General features: G+C 37.9%; 1 protein-coding gene across 2 annotated transcripts in view; it reads right to left on the reverse strand.

Annotated features, from left to right (window-relative positions):
- Positions 1 to 12,188, reverse strand: part of UVRAG (UV radiation resistance associated) — a 94,352-nt gene that overhangs the window by 8,546 nt on the left and 73,618 nt on the right. For both annotated transcript variants that reach the window (XM_075050252.1, XM_075050251.1), the window contains exon 14: positions 3,312 to 3,403. In XM_075050252.1, coding sequence (XP_074906353.1) covers positions 3,312 to 3,403 — 92 coding nt within the window. The remainder of the gene's footprint in view (positions 1 to 3,311; positions 3,404 to 12,188) is intronic.

The raw sequence follows: 12,188 nt of genomic DNA on the forward strand, positions 1-12,188 counted from the left end.
CAAAACCCAGATACAGGGCTAAGAAAGGAAACTGAAGACCAGCAACAACAAAACCAAACAAACCAGGCAATGTGAGTGAATCTGTAGATAAGAAAAACCCATCACTGCCTCATATGTTCCTGCTCTCAACCTGCAAATGAAGGATAACCTGGAAATACTTTACTGACTACGGTTTGTGGCAGAGGGTCATATGACTCACCTACAGTATCCTGAAAACAAAAAATTCCTTCAAATCTTCATTTTAACAGCTGGTGGTTTTTATGCTTGTTTAAATATGTGTAATCAGATATTATCCACAAGACAGTGGGCATCTGTACTCTGCTATGTATGTGCTCAACTGCAATGCCCGATTATAAAAGTCTAGCCAGTTTTCCCCTTGAGCTAGACTCCCTGTAAAGCCTCATTTCCATTTATATTATTAGGAAGTACTAAGAAGCATTGTTTAGAATCATTAGCCTTAAAAAAAAAGTTAAAAATGAACAACTATTCATACAAATTTTGGAGGTGAGAAGGAAATGAGGCATAGACATTCATGGGGGGGGAAGGAGGGAATGTGATACTCCCAGAGAACTATGCTTAATATTTCTATATGTTTTGAAATATTATCCAGTAAAAAAATGTGTTTTGTCTTGCTAATGACTGTGTATCACCTACAGGAAAAAAAACCCCTGGCTGTATGATGGCTAAACCTCTAAGGCATAACCAAAGCTTCCATTATCAGTTCTTCAAAGCCAGCACACACCAGAAGGGAAGAACAAATACCTATGCTTTGAAAACGATTCCCATTTAATATGTCCCAGAGTCATCCCACCTCTGCTTCTTCAAGACTGAAGGAGACATCCATGACCTATATTCCTCCCACTCTACCGATGAGTACACACAAGCGCTACAGAAGTCACAGTTTAGGTATTTCAGCCCTTCATTTTCAGATTTGCTTAGGGGACCACATGTCGTCTTAGGATTTTTACATCACAGTGATGGATACCACACAAATACTCATAGTAATATTTTCCTGATGAAGAAAGCTTTTCTTTATGCATCTTGCTAGGGGATAAGAAAAGCAGGGAGAATCTTTTCGGCTGTGCCTGAAATTACTGACAGAATAAAACTGCACATGGGACTGAGCTTCCTTTTCTCAGGGCCTGTTTACTTCCACTGTTCTGTTGGCTGAGTTGAATTTTCATCAGGCAACACTTTTTACAGTATTGCTCAAAGCTGATTCTTTTTCTACTCCTGTATTTGTTTTCCTTTGCCAAGACTCTCCTCCCAAAATAAGTGATTTAGACGCTAGCTTAGAGTTCACATGGATCAGCATTTATGTGCAAGGAATGAAACATAACAAAGGCAAAGAGTGACACAGAAATAAGGGCTGGTAAGAGCTGTGGCATGATGACGTCCCATAGGTTTTTCATCACCGTTACCCACTGAAGTAGAATTTTTGTCCCAAAGGTCTGATATATTGAGTTGTGCTACTCTGAGGCACTAACCCTGCTTGAAGCCTGCTCTTATAATTTTTAAATGGAGCAATAACAAAAAGCTTGGTTTTGTTTTTGCATAAAAGGATGTGTGATCGCATACTGTCTTTAGAACCGATGTGGTGTTCTTCCCATGTTCTGCATATTGCAGGAAAAAAGAAAAAAAGAAAAGACTTTTAGAGCTTAGCAACATTCTAGGACCCTACTAAAATACAGCAGTAAGAACGCTGTTGGAATAGTAAAATCCTTTAAAAGTTGCAGACATGGGTACATAAGAGAAGGCTGTATATGAGCAGTTTGCCTGCTGTTTTTCAACTCAAACTCATAAAGGCTTTGCTAGTTCTGCTGGTTTAACATGTAAGGAATTCAGATATAATATGAATAGCACTAGAAAGCTTTAACTCCACTGTAAAAGAAGGGTCAGTGCCACAATGTTTAGTGTCATTTCATATCAGATTTAAAAATTAGTTCAAGCCTGGTTTTCAGTCTCCCCTAAAAGCCATATACTAGCCCAAAAATATTAAGGTTTGGCTATTGGTGCTTTGTAGTTTGTCATCTTACTAAGAATAACTAGTTTCCATTAGGAACACTGGAAACATTCTTTCACCTCAATTTAGCATAATATGGGCCAGAAGAAATTATTTCTCAGACCAGCCGAAGCAGTGAGGGAACCCATATCCATCACCAGAGCAGCTGGAGGCAAAACCTGATGGGGTTAACCTCAGACTGGATGATATTTTCAACACTTTGGAGCATCCAGGACATCTGCATGGGGCCAGGTATGACACAGGGACCACATAAGACCTGTGCAACTTTGAAGCAGTGAATAATTAACCTAGGCATCCTAGAACAGCACAGTGCTATGTTTGGGTGGGATGCAGGCACCCAAAGAATGAAGATGAGAATGCAGGACAAAATAAATGCTTAAGGTAAAGAGGCTGCATGAGCACACACAATTCAAAGACCATAAACTTAAAGAAAAAAAAAAAAGGAGAATACAAAGCATCTAACACCTGCAGAAATACACTTGCTAGTGAATTGTGCCTTCCACATTTACTGAAGTTTATCTCAGTGGGTTTAAGGAGAATCAGTCAAGCCTCATGCTCAAACAACTGCTGCAAGATAAGCCCACGCTAGCTTTAGTCTTATAACATAGAAACCAGTCTGCTTTGATTTTCCGCACAGACAGTGGAGAGCAAGTCTGGATCCTCCAGAGTGAATCTGAGCAGAAGCACTCATGATTTCCCTGGAAGGTTACTATCACCTTCAGTTACTTATTAACATAGCTTCCCATTTAGCAACAACACTCAAGAGACAACAGCTGTCTTCATTAGCAGCAATCATATTCAACACAAATTGTGTCGATTATAATTCAGATTCCCATGCAGCTCACCTGAATTACACATTTAAAGCAATGGGAAGCCAGGTACTGACCAGACTAAGAGCTCTTCTGCTAAGGTTGTTACGCCTTTCTACTCTCCTGGACTATCATAATACAGAAGGTACATCTGCCACCAATCCTTTAAATACAGTCTGAAGAGAATGATTAATTCACCTCCCTCTAGAGAAGAACATAGTTTTTCAAACAGTCTTCCCCCCATTCCATACACCTCTGAGAAGTGTTGTGGGCCCATCATATAGAAGATATTATAAAAGCAGAAGAAAACAGTAGAATACTGTAGACATTTACATGGTGTGTATTCTGGGAAAGTCACAGTCTTCACCAAGCATGCTTACCTCTCGTGAAGAGGAGCTGCTCGTTTGTAAAAAATCCTTACATCCAAATTTTTTTGCAGTATCCACCTCTTTCTTCCTAATTATAAAAAAAATACTTACCATCTAACCATTAGTCCAAGCTCCATGAAGTTTTTCAGGTTAGGAAGAGTTTGCCTTAGATCTGGAGTACTCAGCCCATGTTGATATCTAAGCTACAAGAACAGAAAAAACTAAATTAGGACCGCTTTCCAAATCCCAGATTCCAAGGAATATAACATTATGGTCAGTTAATTTACTAGGTTTTAAAAGAAAGTATAGAATAATCAAGCAGTTCCAAGAGATCTATTCCCCTTAAGGAAATGTTCCATTTAATACTCGTAACCTCATATTAGCAAAACCCACCCAAGAACAGGGACAAAATAATCAGTCAATCTGACTGTTAAATCTCATTACACTCTTTCCATTTCCTATCTGTAACAGGAGAGCAGCCTCACAGCTTAATAAAACTACAGCCGTTAAGTGAAAAGACCAAATTTCAACACAATGTTCTATATTCACTGATTCAAAACATTTATTTGTATGCAAGCACTATCTGTCATCCTGAGTATATCAATGTATGCTGGAATCAGTAGTGGAATTATTAGAGTAATATCAACTAGTAAAAATACATACTGTCACACAACTGATCTAAATCTGGGTTCCTTATACAGTTTACATCAACATTTAAACTGCTGCTATTATTCTTATAATTAAACCCAGCATTCAAATAAAACGCCATGTAGCTAAGAGAAAGGCTTCAAACACTGCCTGACTTTAACCCAAGTATTAACTTCTATGTGGGTGCAACCGTAAATGAAAAGATTCAATACGCTGACTCCATGCAAACTGCAACTTGCTTTTACCCTCAGACTATCAAATGAAGTACACATGACTTAACTGTCACCACTGGTAATTATAAACTACTTAATTAAGAAGTCCCCAAACTAAAAATACCTCTGAAGAAAACAGCACATGGAAGGGAAAAAGTCTTTCTTTCTTTCACATTTGAATCTCAAAACTTCAGGGAAACTTTGCAGGGAAATTTATCCCTTGTGTGGTTAAAACATGAAAAATAAAATATCCCTAAATTCCAGTATCTTTAAGACTATCAGAATGAAGCAGTATCAACTTAATATGCAGTTCTCAGCAGATGTTAACACCCTCTAGAAGTCACAGCTGACCTCCAATATACACAAACAGTAACTGCACAAATTCGATACTGATAGAGCTACTTGCTGAAACATGGAACAATCCCACTCAAAGTTAAATTTGTTTTTTAGAATTCCACACCTGTTTCCGTAATTCATGAAAGTAAGGTGTAGGCAAGCATCCTCTAAGTTAGAAAGTTTTCTGACTTCTCCCAAACAATGGGCCAATCAGTTTTTCACAGAAAAAGACTCTTGAAATTGGGAATGATTTCTATGCTGAATTTTAGTAAGAAAAATTGCTTTGGAAGAAAATCATCCTCAGTACTGCATTGTACAACAGGAGGCCATTTATTACACAGTTTATTATTTCCATATGGACACATCCAAGTCATATGGTGGGCTTGGATTCATATTTTCTGCTACAGTGACAGAACCTGGATTAAGACAACCATACAATATAAATTACTAAACGATCACCACATTCTCCTGATGGGATTACTGTGGATTTGGTTAACCAAAGGACTAGCCTGGGGCAAAAGAAATAAAAAAGAAAAAAAAACAAAATAAAAACCCATTACATTTGTTCCTCCTACTATAATCAAATGTTCATAGAATACCCCTTTTTACAGTCATCCTTAAATTCTAAAGTTTCAGACCATGAAAAGAATTGGATTAAGGGATTTCTTTATTTCCAACAGCCAAGATCAGAGGAATGCATGCAAGCCTCTTGTACCAAAACACGAGCAAAACCACTGTTTCTGCTAAACCCCATTTTCATATTGCATATAGTAGAGATGCACAGTAAATAAAGTTAGGATGTCAGTTTTGTGAAACCTCTAGAAAAAAAACATATGATTTAAATTTATAAACTGCATTCTATTTTGGCTTTGTAATAGCTTAAAAACAAAGCAATATTCCCTTATGTGTCTGTATCAATACAAGCAGATGATGACGTATTTATGAAACAAACCTACAAGTAAACCCAGAAGCTGCTGAAAAACTCATCTGCCTTCTAGTGACAGAAAAAAAAAATAATTAAAAATCAGTTGAAGCATCAGAGCTATGAGTTACTTCCCAGGCTTTAGTCTGGTTCCAAAATTACCTCCCAATTAATGCCCCAAGGTTAACTCCTACTTCGCAGCAGTCTACAGTAGTCTCATATATGCCCCAAAAAGAAATCTCTCTACCTCTACCAAGTCATAGAACCCACTACATGGATAGCACACAGCAAACAGGAGCATTGCGGGGAGCAGGAAGGCAGGGGAAAAGATTTCTCTTTTAAGTAAGAGAGCAGAACTCCTCTTCCTCCTACTCTTACCCGCTGATGACGCTGCATCATTAGTAAGGACTGGGTTTTTTTCCCCAAACCATAAAGCATTTCTCATACACCTTTTCTTAAGTTTAATATTTTTTAACAGACACCACCACCCATATAGGTATAGTTACTCCACCTCATCCAATAAATAGTAAGACACTGAACAACAGTAATAACCATCATCTGTGACCTCTTACAGCAGATTCATACAAGTACCTTTGAACATCAAAAACCAATTTTAAAAAGAGAAAAATGTAGGGAGAGGACAGCTGCTTTGCTCATGAGATTTAAAAGGGTAGGACAACAAAAGCAGAAAGAGGTAGCCATGTGCTGTCTTGATTCTTTAAAGAAACTGAGTTCACATTTCAATTGTTGCTACTAAACATCACCCATTTCCACCTACCCCACACTACGTTTCCAAAGGAACCAAGTATAATTTGCAACAGCAGCATTTTATTTAAAGATTAGATTGTTTCTTCAGGATATTACAGACCCAGCCATCCAAAGAAAACGTGCCTGTTTTAATTTGAGTGAACAAGTGTCCAAGATTTGTGTACACATTTATGACCGTGTATTCTCCATGGGACTGTGAGTAAATCATTAATGATGTTCAAGTAATAAAATATTAATTGCCATTTCCTTACTAATATTTAGCTCCTATATACAGCTTTGTTTTCCCAAGTGCTGTGTGAAATGTTACTTGATTGAACAAAACCACGTAGTAAACATGAACTGGAAAACAAATAAGCTAAAGACCTCAGACACTTCAGACGGGAGTCCGAGTCTGCTCTCATACCAGTTACTAGCAACACTTACCCCACAGAAACAAGATGTAGCAGATGAGATGCATCATATTTTATGAACAGTTCAAGACAGAAGAACTTAAGGGTACTGACATTTAAGGGAAAAAAAAAAATCTCACTTTGTAATTTCCTTAACTTACACAGATTAATTCCTTTTACTCATCTCAGAGACAGAAAGTTTCAACATTTTACTGTCCTTTGTTACTTTGGATTCTATGTTAACTGACATATTTCCAAGTTATTTAATTAGAGATGTAAAGCAGCAGCTAGTCAAATGTAACTTTAAAAAAAGCACATATTCATGTTTCCACAAGATTTTAGAAAACAACTCCAGATTCATTAAATTTGATTCCTTTCTCAGAAAACTTGTATTCCAAACCTCTGACACTGCAAATCCAGGGTAATAAACTTAAAAGAATTTCAGCATTATGAAAAGACCTTGAAAAGAGGATAGACAGTATTTGTAACTATCAGTAGGTAACTGCCTAGACTGCTTTTGTAAAATCCGAGTTTTTTGTTTGTCCTAAGACAATTTCAGGAAGTACCTGTACAGAAGAATCTGAAGAAAGAGGATATTAAATTTATATTAAGGCCAGCTCTACCTCTATAGAAGACCAGCCTATCATACTGTGGGTAGTTTATATTATACTTGCTACTTATTCCAACATCACAGAAAACTATAAATGTTGAAATAAGCTGCATTTAAAACAATGGTTCTCAGAGTGAAAGGTAGATTTATACTTAAAACTTGTATTAGCTTTCTAATAAACTGTGTAAACACTTAATTTCCATCAAAGACTAAGAAAATTGTTCCAGCTAACACAACCACAGTATTAGCTCTAGCATGACAAACAAAGTTAATTTGTAACAAGGCAGGCATAATTGGTTTAGACTCTTGAGTAAGAGGGATGAAAAAAAAATTCAGCTGCTCCAGTTTCTACCTGCATTTCCTTGTGTGCAACGGTTTGGACTTCTATTGGAAGGAAGTTGTCAGTCCTCAGCAGTGAATCAGCTCCACCCTGAGCATCTCTAAACCACTCCTGCTACCCAAGCATCTTCCAGGTAATTTATTTTGTCAACCAGACAAGCATACTTAATTAAAATCATGTCAGACAACATAAAAGGTTACCACCTTCCTAAAGGTAACAATTCCGTGACAAAACATTCATTCACCAAATCATGACGAGTATAGCTATCTCATTTGTTAATGTATTAAAATACAAATCTACGAAGGTTCAGTTACTCTCTTATAAAGTAAGAGATAAGAAGTACTAGAACCATTAAAGTATTTTAAAATAAGCTGGCTTAAAAAGAAACCATTTAGCTACCTTTCTATTTCCAGGTAATATCAGATTGCACCCATGATCAAAACTGGGGCTTTTGCCACTAAGGGACTGCCTCTTAAGAAAAATAACAATATCCTGCATTTACGTGCAAAGAAGAATAGCCCATTTCCTATACTAATTCCTGTAACAGTATTTAATGACTAATGGTATACGAGCATTTACCTTTACTTCCAGCCAGAAACCACAGAGTACCTGGACTGGAATATCCTTTTTTGGGAGTGCAGAATGAACTCATCTGTTCATCATTTACCATATTGTTTCCCCAGCCATCTTGTTCTAAGACATGTGGAAGCTGTCTTCCAGCTCGGACTATGTTAATTAAGTTCCAAATACCAGCCACTTCAGTACATGTTATGCATAATACTTGAGTCTACACCGAAATCTCCAGCATGTTTGCTCTTCCCTTAGTCTCTACTGCAGGCAACTGGTCCTTGGTGTTGTAGCACTGTGTGTATCTATACAAGAGGTGGACTCAACCCGCTACTACACTATGCAAGCTCATGTACTGCTAAAGCAGTCAAGAGCAATTTTGAATTATTTTCAGTTCAATAAGGAGTTGTGTTTGATAGCATCAAGCATTTAAAAGGACATCTGCTCCACAAATGTGAAAACCCACAAACAAAAATAGAAGCAAAAGTGTTCTTTCAATCAAGTTCGCAGTATTGGTTAGAAGCCAAGCATTTACATAAGGTTTTTAGAGAATGTCAAATGCTGGGACAGAAATATAAAATGCAAGTTTTAATAAAATGACATAGTTAATTGTTTTACAAGATTCTGGATGACTTTTCAGAGCATGAAGGAGCACTGGCTGGGATTCAGATGACTAAGCACTGCAATAATGAAAACAGAAAGTGTTGTTACAATGCCTGTTGCTATATAAACAACCTTGGGGGATCAGTGAAATAATGCATGCTGCTATATAAACAGTTGTGTGTGTTTATACCTTTTGGGGGAAATTATAAAATTTTAGATTATTTGCACTCTTAACATGTTGCTTGCCTTTGTTTTATTAAATCTAGCTAGTTGTTCTAGCTCTGAACAGCTATGTGGGTTTACTGAAAAACCCTTAATCTGCAACATCAGTGAAATACGTTGTGGTATCAATTAGCTCTTTAGACCGCATATCTCAAAACTAAACATCTAAAATTCATTTTCATTTTTCATATTTAAAAGACTGTCAGTATACATCTATCACAGTTTGGAATTAAGTCTAACCAAGGCTTTTTTTTTTTTTTTTTTTTTTTAAAGCTTCTTGGGGAAGTAGGAGAGGAAAAAAAGCAACGTAGCAAGCACTGTGATTATAACAAGTCTTCAAGTCCTCAATCTTGCTTTCAGAAGGAGCAAACAGAGGACTGCCACAGTAGTGACAGCCCTCATCCAAACAAGAGGAAGTGCTCAAATACACAGCTATTTTTATGGAAATGCTGACTCGTATGTCGATATGCCAACGCCTGCCTCTCTCCCCCAAGTGGATTTCCATGCTGTTCAGAGGTCCACCCTGAAAAGCAGTTGTTTACTTTGCAATTCTTCTAAGAGTACTAAACTAACATGAAAAACAAGTTACATCAACATCCTTGAAGACCCATGTCCTTCATTAATCCATTGGGCACATGCTTTAAAGTTCCTCAAGCTGACCCAGAGTGCTTAAAAAAAGCCTTCATTAAAACCACCTTAAAGGACTCCCATCACAATTTTGATTTAGCAATAACAAATAAGGCATACAAACAGCAATCAAAGCAGTAACAGGAGATAACTTCATTTTCTGCTGTCCCTTCAAAGCCTACTTACAATCACACTGTTATTTTTAAAACATGCTTAGTCTAAACTAGCCTGATTTCCCCCACGTTTACAAGGTAGAGGCTGCTATCAGTAAGATACTTTCCTCTTCTTTTACTTTGATCTGTAAGTGATAACTAGCAGTTGAGATGCTGCAGTCACTGGTCCAAGACAGTCGATGCTACAGTTAGGAAACGTTGATCTCTCCGTCATGGCTAAGTGTCTGCACACATTAGGTTTGCATGGAGCTCTAACTGATTCAGTTCTCACAAACTGCATCAAATTGATACGGTAACTTTCTCTCACCCACTGGTTCTTGCTACCCCAGGAACAGCCTGTCTCCTTTCCTCTCTCCTCTCAGCCTGGAGAATTTTAATTCACTTCCATCTGAAAGGCAGGGGAAATTCATGCATGAAATCTAAGTACAGGAGTGATTTGGCAGTGACCAGGAAAACTATATTCTCATCTGATAAGAGATCTAATTGCCTTCTACCTTCTTTGATTTGCCTTAGAATTATATTAAGCTGCTTCTTCCCCTCACATCCACCAAAATAGAAAGTCTGATCATTATTCAAATACAGCAGCAGCCTGGACGCTAACGCTCAGCAACTTGTAATATTCTGCCAAACATTTATGAAGTAGTTTTCTTCTAATTTTTAAAACTGAAATGTGATAATAGGCAATATTTAATACTGGATTTTGGTTTCACAGCAATAGTGTTTATTGGAGATAGACCACAAGAAAATAAGGAAATAGGAGTACGTGTTTGAGTACATGCAGAACACACTGTAGAACTAAACATTTAGATGAGCCAAAAGCCGCATTTCCTCCAGGACTCTCTTGCTCATATTCGCGAAACCCTTCCTGAGAGTAAACACAATATCCCTCCAGAGAGATCTCAAACATTAGCCTTCATGGTTCAAGTCTGGTATCCCAGTAAGGATATGGGAAACCATCGTCAAAGACAGGCTGAGGGAAACAGCCACTTACATAAGTAAACTATTCCTGTAAAATTTGGTGGTTTGTGGGCTCGTTATAAAAATAACGTATATGGGCCCCCTTGCCCATAAAGGTGCCTCTCATATACCATGACCATTTTACAAAAAGAACATTAAAAAAAGCAATTTAGAAGATAGAGCAGTTACTGGCCTCAGAACAGTTTCCCTCCTTCCCCAGTGAAGCACTCAAATAACTCAAACCATGTTTACTCTTCAGCTGTAGTCTTGCTGCATTATAGCTTGATGAGATGAAACTATACAGCATAACTTTTCCAGGTTCAGGTCAGAACTTCTTAAAACAGCTCGGTATCTCAAAGTGATGTTTATTGGATTATAAGACATGGGCACACTTACTTCCTATGACCTCATTCATCCTGAGCTTTTGTATTAGAAATCATTACACCAGGCACAGAACAAAAGGTCAGATGCGCAAAAGCCAGAAGGAGAAAGACAAGTAACATTTTGTACATCTATCTTAAACACATTTTCTTTATGCATTTAGCTCCCCAAGCGTAATTTTGTGTTGCATGAGAACATCTGATGCTTGCTTTTTACCTATATACACCAAAAGGGCAAGTGTCAGGAGCGCACAGGTAGGTACAGAGAACTTGCCCACCTTGTTCTGGCTGGAAATCAGAGCGAATATAGCACAGAGCCAGGCTGAAAGGCTTCATGGCTGCACCGGGGCTATTCCATCAGCTCAGGGGGTGGACGAGCATCCGCACCCATCTGCATATGCCTGTGAACTCCTCTCTGCTAGTGATGAGGTTTTATCACTTGATGACAGTTCACAGCAATATCGTAGAAGTTTCCAAATAAGTTTTGGGAAATTTGCATATGGTGCTACTCACTCCTCCTACATTTGCTCATTACCTTCATATTTTTATAAATCCACTCCAAAACCAGGCAATTCTCCCATTCGGCATCAGTCCAGCTTTAACTTGTACCTCAAGACATTGCAGGAAAGGAACCTGCAGAATTATTTCAGTGTGCATGAACAATGTGCTCCATTAGGTACTGCAAACTCAAAGTCTTTCAGCTATTTGTTCTTTCATGCTATGCTGGGAAAGCCCTTGTTTTAAAATAGGTAAAATTGAGCTTTCGGCAGTTTTTCTCAAGCATTCATCCGGGTTTGTGAAACCTGCTCCTTCAAGTGAAAAGGCCCTTGCTTTGAGAAAACATTACTCAAAGAGCAAGTGATTCAGGCCATGCCACAGAACCTAAATGTAGGAAGAATTTGGGGATTCTCAGCTCCCAGACCCATGTTTCACCTAAGCTGAACTGCTTCCCAGGTATCCATTACGCTACTTTTAGTAGGCAAAGGAGATTGACTTTTAAATAAGATTAGATTTTGAATCAAAAGGGAAAACCTCTCATTTGAAGAGTATAGAATTAATAGTTTAAACTGTGTAAGGCTTGCTTCCTATCAGGGTAACATCATCATTCAGTGAACACCAAATGGCACTAAGAGACACCGATACTGGAAATCTTTTCTCATATGATAGACAGTATTTCAAACTTAAAAGCTGAGGTCAGGGAACATTAAACCAAGGTCTGTTAAGCAACAGCCTT

The sequence above is a fragment of the Buteo buteo genome, chromosome 18, assembly GCF_964188355.1.
Source record: "Buteo buteo chromosome 18, bButBut1.hap1.1, whole genome shotgun sequence".
In the NCBI taxonomy this organism is placed as follows: Eukaryota; Metazoa; Chordata; class Aves; order Accipitriformes; family Accipitridae; genus Buteo; species Buteo buteo.